Here is a 12500-nt window from a genome sequence, read left to right as displayed (position 1 = left end):
CGCTGGGGGAGATCTGGCCCAGGTGTGGCATGGCTATGGCATGGGTCTAGTCTCCATGTGGGAATGGATCAGTGTACGGCAGTAATCTTAATTCTTGAGAATTTGTGGAATGTGACAGGTGCTGTATGAATGTAGGCGTGTGTGTGTACAAGTGCTGATGTATGAATGTAGGCATGTGTGTACAGGTGCTGATGTATGAATGTAGGCGTGTGTCTGTGTACAGTTTCCCTTTACTGTCTGTCACGTCCGTAAAGCTGTTCTTCATTCAGCTCTTCCATCATCCTCTCCTCCTCTCTCTCTCTCCTCCTCTCTCCATCACCCTCTCCTCCTCTCTCCATCTCCCTCTCCTCCTCTCTCCCTCTCCTCCTCTCTCCATCTCCCTCTCCTCCTCTCTCCATCATCCTCTCCTCCTCTCTCCCTCTCCTCCTCTCTCCATCTCCCTCTCCTCCTCTCTCCCTCTCCTCCTCTCTCCATCTCCCTCTCCTCCTCTCTCCATCATCCTCTCCTCCTCTCTCCATCTCCCTCTCCTCCTCTCTCCCTCTCCTCCTCTCTCCATCACCCTCTCCTCCTCTATCCATCTCCCTCTCCTCCTCTCTCCCTCTCCTCCTCTCTCCATCTCTCTCTCCTCCTCTCTCCATCACCCTCTCCTCCTCTCTCCATCTCTCTCTCCTCCTCTCTCCATCTCCCTCTCCTCCTCTCTCCCTCTCCTCCTCTCTCCACCTCCCTCTCCTCCTCTCTCCCTCTCCCTCTCCTCCTCTCTCCCTCTCCTCCTCTCTCCATCACCCTCTCCTCCTCTATCCATCTCCCTCTCCTCCTCTCTCCCTCTCCTCCTCTCTCCATCACCCTCTCCTCCTCTATCCATCTCCCTCTCCTCCTCTCTCCCTCTCCTCCTCTCTCCATCATCCTCTCCTTCTCTCTCCATCTCTCTCTCCTCCTCTCTCCATCACCCTCTCCTCCTCTCTCCATCTCTCTCTCCTCCTCTCTCCATCATCCTCTCCTCCTCTCTCCATCACCCTCTCCTCCTCTCTCCATCTCTCTCTCCTCCTCTCTCCATCTCCCTCTCCTCCTCTCTCCATCTCCCTCTCCTCCTCTCTCCATCACCCTCTCCTCCTCTCTCCATCTCCCTCTCCTCCTCTCTCCATCTCCCTCTCCTCCTCTCTCCCTCTCCTCCTCTCTCCATCATCCTCTCCTCCTCTCTCCATCTCTCTCTCCTCCTCTCTCCATCTCTCTCTCCTCCTCTCTCCATCTCCCTCTCCTCCTCTCTCCATCACCCTCTCCTCCTCTCTCCATCTCTCTCTCCTCCTCTCTCCATTTCCCTCTCCTCCTCTCTCCCTCTCCTCCTCTCTCCACCTCCCTCTCCTCCTCTCTGCACCACCCTCACCCAGTCTGCTCCTGTCATGTCCCCCCGCCCTGCTAATTCTCTTTCATATTTCAGTCTGTGTCTGTCTGCTCCGCTCTCATCTGATCTAGCCTTTGTGATGATGGATGACGTCTCCTCTCGTCTCGTCTCCTCTTCTCTCATTTCCTCTCCTCACCTCTCCTCTCCCCTCTCCTCTTCTCCACTCCCCTCTTCTCTTTCTTCTCATTTCTCTCCTCCTCCTCTCTCCTCACCTCTCCTCTCTCCTTCCTCCGGCAGACTTCCTGGTGGAGCGAGACAACGACTACTGCGTGTGCGAGACGCCCTGCAACATGACACGCTACGGGAAGGAGCTGTCCTTCGTCAAGATCCCCAGCAAGGCCTCTGCCAAGTACCTGGCCAAGAAGTTCAACAAGACGGAGCAGTACATCTCGTGAGTGCGCTGCTCAGAGGCCAGACGTGTGTGTGTGTGTGTGTGTGTGTGTGTGTGTAACAAGACGGAGCAGTACATCTCGTGAGTGCGCCGCTCAGAGGCCAGACGTGTGTGTGTGTGTGTGTGTGTGTGTGTGTGTGTGTGTGTGTGTGTGTGTGTGTGTGTGTAACAAGACGGAGCAGTACATCTCGTGAGTGTGCCGCTCAGAGGCCAGACGTGTGTGGCTGGGAGAGAACCGAAATTCATCAGCTCTGATGGGAGCTGTCTGCTGAAAAGTGCCTAGGCAGTAAATAATGCAGAGATTTGATGTCTTTTCATACATATGCATTATGCATGTGTTTGTGTGCGTGCGTGCGTGCGTGTGTGTGCGGGTGTTTGTGTGCGTGCATGTGTGTGTGGGTGTTTGTGTGCGTGCGTGCGTGCGTGCATGTGTGTGTGGGTGTTTGTGTGCGTGCGTGCGTGAATGTGTGTGTGGGTGTTTGTGTGCGTGCGTGCGTGAATGTGTGTGTGGGTGTTTGTGTGCGTGCGTGCGTGCGTGCATGTGTGTGTGGGTGTTTGTGTGCGTGCGTGCGTGCATGTGTGTGTGGGTGTTTGTGTGCGTGCGTGCGTGCATGTGTGTGTGTTTGTGAGTGTGTGTGTATATCAGAACCACAAGCACAAGGTCCATGCCCAGGTGGAGCATTCTGTGTTGGTGTGCATTTTGTGTGTGTGTGTGTGTGTGTGTGTGTGTGACAGGTGTTTCTCCATCTTTCTCCGCTAGCATGCTCACTTGCTTGCTCACAGTCGTGCGTGTCTCAGACTCCGGTGAGGTGTCAGACAGGATCAGCTCGGCACCGAGCCGAGGCGGGGGCGTAAGAGCGCTAACTTCTGATGCTACCCCGACAAGCAATCAAAAGTCTCTCCAGCATTCCAGATCCTTCCGGATCATCCTCTCCCAGATCAGCCTGTCTCAGCGAAGTGTCTGTCTCTCGGAACAGAACAGAACAGAAGGCTGCGTTCTGAATGTTCTGAAACCAGCAGGATCATGTTTGCTCTCTGACAAAAGAGGACTTTTAGCAGGTTTTTGAAATACATGAGTAAGCTTGTCAGTTCCAAGTTTCTTTTTGGGTCCTGTCCCTTCCCTCTCATTTTGGCTTAATGGCCTCACTGATGTCTCCATCAATGTAATGTGTGTGTGTGTGTGTGTGTGTGTGTGTGTGTGTGTGTGTGTGTGTGTGTGTGTGTGTGTGTGTGTGTGTGTGTGTGTGTGTGTGTGTGTGTGTGTGTGTGTGTGTGTGTGTGTATGATTGCATGTTTATGTGTATGCTTTAAGGATACTTTAATGTTGGAGTGTGTCTCATATTTAGACCTCAGAGATGTGCTGAAAGGCTCTCGTAATTTGACATAACTATGTCATACTTATGCTCTGCTTTCTCTCTCTCTCTGTGTGTGTGTGTGTGTGTGTGTGTGTGTGTGTGTGTGTGGTTGTGTGTGGTGTGTCTACTTCAGAAGCATTTCGGAAAGGTTTTATGTTGGGTACACATACTGGGACATCTGTAATGTGTGTACTTTGAGATGAATAGATGTGTTTTCAAGAAAAAAACTCATCAATCTCTCTCTCTCTCTTGGTTTCCCTGTCCCTCTCTCTCTCCTATGACTAAACACTCTTGGGTTGATTTTACAAATTCCCTCAGCAAATATTTCAGCTTTGCCTCTTAAATCGGCAGCTTGTTGAACCAATTACTTAAAGCGGCAAGCTGTAAAATCCTCTGATGGAAACAGCCCATATGCACGAGAGTAGCTGAGAGATGTTTTTTTTTACTCTCCTGCAGATAAAGTTGCCTTTTAACTATTGGCAGGAGTTTGTGTGATTATTTTATTATGGTTACAGTGTGACCTGGATTTGGCAGAGCGGAACAGAGTCATTAGGAAATCTTTTAAAAACTATGATTAGTTCTGTCCTCAGTCAGAAGTGGTTATTTATGAGGCCAGGGCTGAGAGGAGAGTTTTTCTGCTGCTCATTTGAGATTAGCCAAGTGCGTACTGACCACCCATGCTGAAGATGTATCGCCCAGCTGAAATTACCCACCAGAGGTAATACAGGCTGCCGCACAGTGCTTGGGGGTCAACTGGGGACGTGCTAGTCAGTCAGACACACTATGGAACACATCCCTCAACATTAAAGATGTTCAGAACATCTACCTCAAGAGAGGAATAAACACAAGATGACATCACATCTGCCCTACCCCTTCATGTCATTTATTTCCATTTATAAAACAGATAGTTCAGTTGCTGTGATTTCTAGTTCATAGTCTTACGTCCCTTCTAATCTGACTGCTGTCTAGTTGTACTGTATGGCAGTGTATGGTATGATCCTATATGTTTTTGTAAGTATCAAGGCTTACATGTTCTCCCCTCAGTTACTCAATCAGTGTTTAACAGCTCAAGACAACAATGTACACTGTGTGTGTGTGTGTGTCTGTGTGTGTGTGTGTGTGTGTGTGTGTGTGTGTGTGTGTGTGTGTGTGTGTGTGCTAGCACTAGCGGTTGTTTTATTTCATTAGCCTTTCATGATCCCTTCATTCCATTGCCCTGCAGATATTTAGTCAAATAAATAAATAACTGAATTATTTAATTAACTAAGAAACAACTCTGAAATGTTAAGCATTTTCATGCTGAAAAGCAGAGAAAACTGTGAAAACCGAAAGGTTATTGATGTGTATTCATGTGAGCATGGAAACCATTCACCACTCATTACAATGTAAGTCTCTGTGAGCTTCTCCGCCTCACACTTTTCAATAGAAAATAATGAATTCAGCCTCAGGCGGTCCTCCCGTCTCCATTAGCTGTGGCACATCAGTGGGAAGGATGACCCGCGAATACAAAAACCGACAGAGACAAAGAATCAAACATCAACACACTCTACTCCACTGATGATTCTGCCACAGTGACATTTGTTTTTTTTGTTTTTTTTGGGGGGAGGGGGGGTGGAGTGGGGAGGTGAACGCTGGTTTGGCAACATCTGCCGTCTGTGTGAAGATGAAATGCTCCAGGGGAAAGCAGGATGATGGGAAAGTCTACTAAATCAATGTCTGAGGAACAGAGAATCCACCAACGCGATGGGATTTCAAATGTTTCAGAGAGGAAAAAAGAGGAAAACATCTTTGAAAGTTGTCCTGTGTCTCTCAACAGGGATAATATCCTGGTGCTGGATATCTTCTTTGAGGCGTTGAATTATGAAACAATCGAACAGATGAAGGCCTACGAGTTAGCCGGGCTTCTAGGTATGGCACTTTATTATGTCTGTGAACTTGATAAAAGGATGTTGAACAGAACCTTCTTCAGTCACTATTTGACCCATACATATTTTTTGTATAACCCTCTCTTATGTAAGGGCAGTATTGCCTTGATGGTATATCAATCATTCCCTCTGCCCTGTACACTGTTAAGCTGGCAGCACCACATTGATGCAGAACAGTTGACGGCACATTGACTTGTTATGATACTGTATATGGATAGTTTCACACAATCAGTGTTGTGCCTGACATTATCCACATAAATGTCTGTGTACCTCAAAATGCGATGATTTTGGATAACTGTGCTATTATTAATGACTAGACTTAGAGGCTCCAAGACCATTGTAAAGAGAAGTAGAAAAATGCCATTAGTTGGCACAAAACACATCTCAGTCATTTTCATCCTAAAATTGATTCATTTTAAAACTACACCACCACTTCAACACTTGGAAACAGGTTGCCTGGCCCTGCCTGCATACATCTTAGCTCATAATCACTAGTCTGGCTCCTCAGCCACCAATTGGCAGGTCAATCATTGATGACACAGGATAACGTTAGGTTGGAAAATCAAAAGTAGCAGTGTTAAACGGTAGTAGCAACGCCTGCAAACATAAACAAATGCAGTTGGAAGAAAAGTTGTACATTTATACAGCAAAGGTAAATACATTGTTTCCTGATTGTCAATGTGGTTTATTATGAGTTCATAAAGGTTTGGTGAAGTTGAAAGTAGCATTAGAAATCCCTGATCAATGTGATTAGTTAGGCTGGGCCAATGATTTCAAAGTTGATGCGAAGCCTATCTCCATTACAATGGGTTGGAAACATTTCCCAGTGGAGAGAACCCAGACTCCCTTAAAGGAGTGAGATGAAGTGAGTGAGTCTGGTGATATAGAAAACTGGACCACACTTGGACGTTCTGTAATACCTTGCCATTGTGATGTGATGTGGAAAAAAACACAAAATTATCATAATTTTGTAGTATTAATAGTATTTGAAATATAGGCCAAATATATTCAGATATTCATCAAACTAAGTAACAACCTACCAACAAAATGTTCAGATCCAATTACTATATATATATATATATATATATATATATATATATATAACTATATCATAATAACTGATATAGTTAAACTGAAGTTTTCTGTCTAACAGATTTTGTCCACTCCAACACATTTTAGATATGCTAGATTGCTGCTAAAAAGGTGCTGTCTAGAATTATTGAGGAGACATGGAGAGGCTTGGTAGGTAATAGGTATTATAAGAACAATTTTGAGAGCTGTGATTATTTAAAAAGGGTATGAATCATTTTGGACACGCCATTTTTCATAAAAATGTTTAAAAAAGATGAAAACGATTCCATGTTTCTACCACATTGTCTTACAACCTTTTGGTATGTGGCAGTGTCATTTTCAGTCAGAACAAACATTGCTCAAGAGAAAATCAAACATTAAATCATTATTTGCTAGGGTTATGAATAATTTTGTTCCTAACTGTACATCTATAGGTTAGCACAGGTTGTGTTTAAGTGAAGGGAAGATGAAAACACACATACAGTATAAGTAAATCCTGATGTGCTGGATGTCTGCTGCAGGTGACATTGGTGGCCAGATGGGTCTCTTCATTGGGGCCAGCATCTTGACCATCCTGGAGTTGTTTGACTATCTCTACGAGGTAAGACCTACACACACACACACACACACACACACACACATGCTGACATCCCTGCATACCACTTTGCTCACCTTACGTTGACTCTGAGCTCTTCAGACATAATTACCTCCAATCCCATGTGCTTCACTGTTCTCTGCTCTCCGTTCTCCAGTTCTCAGAAAATTACAATTTCTCTCTGTCTTCTCTGCTCTATTAATCGTGGATCTCTACAAATTAATGAGTTTCTTTCTGTCACAAAGAAAATTATTTCTCTTGAAAGTCGACAGGAGAAAGAGATGTAAAGGCCGATTTTGTCAAATTCTTATGACAAAGCAACAAGTAATAATTCAAGCTCAAGTTTAATTATAGTTACATGATGTTACAGTATGTACATTCACTTGACAGCTTACATTATGTCCCATCAGTGATTTAGCTTTTAGCTTAACCATTGAATTTATATCTGACAATCTAGATTACTTTAGCCACATAGCATAGCAGTCTTTTGTCACAGAACTTTTGTGTTTTTGCATTTGGTTCCCTGCGGGCGTGTCCTGGTTTCCTAATGCTCTTACACTCTGTAACAAGGCCAGATTGCTGTTTACATCTTAATTAACAGAATGCCTCTCCCGGCACGGTGGGCTGTTGTCCCTGAGACACAGTTTAAGATGATTGATGGCTTTTCATTTTCCAGCGTGCGCCCGGCGGCAGTCCATCAGGCAGGCACGTCGGCTCGAGTCCGTCGCGTGGCGTGTCGTGGCGTCCCGGAGGCACCATATAAGGAGCTTATGAGCTCAGAGTGAAAACATATATTTACCATCAGTCAGCAGGAACACAATCCAGCGGACATAAATGCAGATGGCAAAAGGTGGCAGAAAGGGTTTTACGAGGCCGGGGGAACAGCTAGACGTTGATGAATCATGTGACGTGACGTTTCTCAGCAGCCCCGAGCACAGGCACAAAACTCTCTCTGCCAACCCTCATAAATCTGCAGGAGCTCACACACTGGCTCACGTGCCAGACAGACAACTGACCCCTCAGTCACGCCTCAGAGCAGCTGAAGAGTTGATACCTGGAGTAATTGAAATACTCCAGGTTTGGGTATCAGTCCTGGAGTCTGCTCCCCTCAGGGAGACATTTAAAACTCTGCACTCCCACAGAGTCAATCAGGCAGGAAATATTGGGGGAAGTGAATGAGGCCATCCAATAACAGAAGACATCCAACACGTCAATGGCCAGTCTGTTCTACATTAGGGAAATATGTAGATAGAGGAGTTTAAGAACTTACTCAGTCCTCAGTCCTCCCACTGAACCATTCAGGCGAGAAGTATGGGGAGCCATCGACGAGACAGATGTCCAAAGGATCAGTGCCAGATCTGTGCCAGATCCTGTTCTACAGCTGGTCCCTATCAGGGAGATGTGTTGATTGGAGGATTAAGGAGCTCACTCATTCATAGTTCTCACTGAATGATTCAGTGAGACAGTGTGGACAGAGGAGAATGAGAATCAGCTCGTATCTGGGCCACATCAGGGCCACATCAGGGCCAAACGCACGCCGGAGAATGAGAATCAGCTCGTATCTGGGCCACATCAGGGCCAAACACACGCCGGAGAGTAGAAGAGCTCTCTGAGAAGCGCAGCGCCGCTGACTCACTAAGGCAGATGGTGTGCGGCACACAGAACCAGGCGCGACGGACTGAGTAATCTGGTGAGTGATTGATTGGTTTGGTCTGAGCAGTCAGGCTGTCTGTGGCGTCCGTGTGTGCCGCGCGGAGGCGAGGCGTGATACCTGGAGAGATACGCCGCGCATGGCTGCCTCCGCTCCCCTCGCCACCGCGCCTGGAGGAAATGGAGTGGCGTTTAGCGTTTAGAGTGCTTTTCTGCTCTCAGGGCGCTTCACACTCCATGAGTCGCAGACGCCAAGGCACCATCCCATCCGCAGGCTGAGGCCGCCGGGACTGTGAGGGGTGTGTTAACCGCGGGCTGAGAGAGAGAGAGAGAGAGAGAGAGAGAGAGAGAGAGAGAAGCGAAGCGCACAGCAGCTCAGATACGGGTCCCATTCACATCGTACATGTCTCCCGTGGAGCGGCACACACACCCTCTCATATCACAGATGCAGGGAGACAGCGGAGAGGAGCTCAAGCCTTCTGCTGTGCTGGAGCCTTTGAGCTCTGCACATCTGCCAGCTGTTCCCACCCCAAGCACGCCTGATTAAAAGGGTCCCAATTATTTTCTAAGACTAAGTCACGCACCACACAGTTAACTCTTTTGCTGCCACCGTGGCGAGTATGCTTCAGCTGTTTTTGCACAGAAAACAAGAGACACAAAGCAGTAAGTAAATGGTGTGTTGAGTATGCCGCACTCGTCGCCGTCGGCGATGGTGTGCGGTCAGAGTGCTACAGATATTTCAGTGAGGTGAAGAGGACAAGACGAGAAAATAAGAAATGGGGAGAAATGAGAAATGGGAGTTGGGTGGGGTGGGGGGGGTGCGGAGTGAGATTGTGGTTAGCACATGTAGCAGCTGCACACGCTCAGTGTCCCTTTCAGCTGCAGTGAGAATGTCACAGTCCGCACACATGCAGTGCCACTCTGCTGCCGCCAGATCGCATTTTTCCATCTCATTGTCAATTCCTGTGTTCAACCGGCTGTGCCATATGGATATGGGAAGAGATTTTTTTTTTTTAACTGTGAGCACCCAGAGAGCAGTGACACACATTCATCCAACCCGTACGATCTGTGTCATGTGGCTTGTGTCTGTTTTACAGGTGATCAAGTACAAGGTTTGCCGCTGCACCAAAGCCAAACACAAACGCAGCAACAACAACGACCGTGGAGCCGTGCTGAGCCTGGACGATGTGAAGCGTCACGTCAGTAACTATCACTACACTGAGTATATGTGCTGGGGCAGATATCAGTGACTATCACTACACTGAGTATATGTGCTGGGGCAGATATCAGTAACTATCACTACACTGAGTATATGTGCTGGGGCAGATATCAGTGACTATCACTACACTGAGTATATGTGCTGGGGCAATCAGTGACTATCACTACACTGAGTATATGTGCTGGGGCAGATATCAGTGACTATCACTACACTGAGTATATGTGCTGGGGCAGATATCAGTGACTATCACTACACTGAGTATAGTGCTGGGGCAGATATCAGTGACTATCACTACACTGAGTATATGTGCTGGGGCAGATATCAGTAACTATCACTACACTGAGTATAGTGCTGGGGCAGATATCAAGTATATATACTCTTTTGATCCCGTGAGGGAAATTTGGTCTCTGCATTTATCCCAATCCGTGAATTAGTGAAACACACTCAGCACACAGTGAACACACAGTGAGGTGAAGCACACACTAATCCCGACGCAGTAAGCTACCTGCAACAACAGTGGCGCTCGGGGAGCAGTGAAGGGTTAGGTGCCTTGCTCAAGGGCACTTCAGCTGTGCTTACTGGTCGGGGTTCGAACCGGCAACCATCCGGTTACAAGTCCGAAGCGCTAACCAGTAGGCCACGGCTGAAGTGACTGTCACTGTCCCTGGGTATATGTGCTGGGGCAGATATCAGTGGCTATCACTGTCCCTGGGTATATGTGGTGCTGAGGCTGAAATCTGACTGCCACTGGGGCTGAAAGAAAGAAAATGTCAGTGATCTGATGGATCTCATCACTCGCACTAAGAATGTGGGGGCTTGGACAGGAAGGGAGAGAATTTCAGTGATGCATCACTGATTAGATGGATTTTGACAGAAAGAGAAAAAACAATGACTATAACTACCATTGAGTAGTTTGAGAGAAAGAGACATTTTTGGTGATGTGAGCTATTTCATTAACAAAGAGTACAAGTCACAGCAGATATCTCCTTAACAAAGGAGAGATTTTGATATTATATGAAGTATACTGTATGCATATGTTCAAGTACGAAAAGAAAGAGAAATTAAGTAATGCAAAGTGGGTCATCACACACTAATTAAAGCATACGGTGCGTTGTCAGACAGAGCGATTGAAAGTGATATAAAGTGCCGCACCAGTAATTGTGGTCACGGAAGTGGAGAGATCGTAACTGACAGATATGGCAGCCATGATGAGAAGTTGTTCAGATGTTGCTGGCCAGATGTCAGTTAGGTCTTAGGTCTTAATGTTGATTTAAATGCAAAACTATTTCAGCCCTGCAGCTGGTTGAAAAGGCCACCCAGCCAGCTGACGGACAGGAGAGAGGAGAGCAGGGGAGAGAGGGGCGTAGAGGAGAGGGGGACATGAAAAGCATGTGAGAGAGAGAGAGAGAGAGAGAGAGTGGTGTTACAATCAGAGCCTGGAGGGAGGGAATAGTGTGTGGGTGTGGGTGTGGGGGGGGGCGGTGGTGGTGGTGGGTTGACAGCTCTCTTATTTAAAGTGTAAATGGGAGAAGCTCAGGCTAATTGGAAGGCAGAGGGGAAAGCAGGCAGATGGGCTGATGCTGTCAATCTCACCCCCCCACACCCCCCCCCCTCTCAGACTTGCTCTTTTTCTGTCTCGTTACTTATTCCTCTCAGCCCCTTTTTCTACATTTAATCCTCAAATCATTCATTCTTCCTGTCACCTCAACCACGCTTGCTCCGACGGCTCTCCGACACTCCTCTCTCCTCCTCATGTCCGTTACACAAAGTGTGGTGATCACCCATGTTGTTCACGCCATCATGGATCCATCTCTCCTGTTTAATGTACTCCTCTGTCATGCTCTCACTTCTTTCTAAATTCTCACCTTTCCTTTGGCGTCCTTTCTCCTCTTACTCATCTATCTTTTCTCATCCTCTTCTCACACCTCTCTTGAATGTGCAATCACAAACAGTCACCTGGCCATGAAATGGTATTCTGCTCACGAACAGTACAGTACAGATCACTAAAGTGTTCTTTATAGATCAGTGGTACAGATGGGCATACGTTAAGTCAGTGTCAGGGTTTTAGGCCAGAGGGTAAGCAAGTAATTATAGGTGTTCGTTTCCTATTGATAATAGTTTGGTTCCATTGAAAATTACTGTTAAATTATTTGTTGAGATTGTTATTTGTTGATTTCCACATCATGGACCACTGAAATAAATGTGGACATTTTCTCCACCTTTTCCTTTTCCTCTGTTCTTCTCTTCTTTTCTTTTCTCTTCTCTTCTCTTCTTTTCTCCTCTTCACTTTCTCTCTCCTCCTTTTCTCCTCCCTCCAGGCACCCTGTGAAAACATGCGTACACCCTCCACCTATCCTGCCAACATGCTACCTCATCACCCTGCGCAGGGCAACTTTGAGGACTTCACCTGCTGAGCCAGTCGAAGCCAGGGCGGGAGTGGCCCTCAGACAGACCATCCCACACCGACACCCCCACATCTCAACCTGTCCCACTACAGAGGCAGAAACCGTGACAACCAACAACAACAACAACAACAACCATCATCTCTTCGTCTCCTCACAATCTAACAAAACCCCTAAAAAAAACGAGCAGTGTTATGATGTATGTAACAAACGGAACTTTTTTTCTTATCAAACAAAAACAAAAACGAAACAAAAAAAAAGAGAGAGATGTTTTTGAACATTCGGACTTTGGAACCACTGCCTCAAAGAGGGTGTGATTTTGATTTCATCTCATTTGTTTTTCGCGTCTTTCACCATCACAGACCGCCCACACCCAGAGGCTGTCCAAGGGAGCGAGCCGCGGCCGTAGCCCACCGCAAACTACCTGCCCATCAGCAGGCTCAGCCTGTCCTGTCGATTCCATTGCCTTCGGTGTAAATAGCAGTAACAGTAA

At 46.9% G+C, this 12500-nt stretch overlaps 1 protein-coding gene across 1 annotated transcript in view; it reads left to right on the top strand.

The window, feature by feature from the left end:
• The window catches only part of LOC143104916 (acid-sensing ion channel 1B-like), a 60976-nt gene that overhangs the window by 47790 nt on the left and 686 nt on the right, over window positions 1–12500 (top strand). Inside the window, exons 6-10 of the mRNA XM_076269247.1 lie at window positions 1637–1790; window positions 4962–5053; window positions 6663–6742; window positions 9484–9585; window positions 11924–12500. The exon at window positions 11924–12500 is cut by the window's right edge and continues 686 nt beyond it. Coding sequence (XP_076125362.1) covers window positions 1637–1790; window positions 4962–5053; window positions 6663–6742; window positions 9484–9585; window positions 11924–12019 — 524 coding nt within the window. The 3' untranslated portion in view covers window positions 12020–12500. The remainder of the gene's footprint in view (window positions 1–1636; window positions 1791–4961; window positions 5054–6662; window positions 6743–9483; window positions 9586–11923) is intronic.

Source organism: Alosa pseudoharengus, unplaced genomic scaffold, assembly GCF_046254945.1.
Source record: "Alosa pseudoharengus isolate Yale_2024_CS ecotype anadromous, Long Island Sound unplaced genomic scaffold, YU_APseudo_1.1 YU_APseudo_1.1_scf_5, whole genome shotgun sequence".
In the NCBI taxonomy this organism is placed as follows: Eukaryota; Metazoa; Chordata; class Actinopteri; order Clupeiformes; family Clupeidae; genus Alosa; species Alosa pseudoharengus.
The sequence above is the reverse complement of the archived record's forward strand: the minus strand, read 5'-3'. Positions and strand labels throughout refer to the sequence as shown.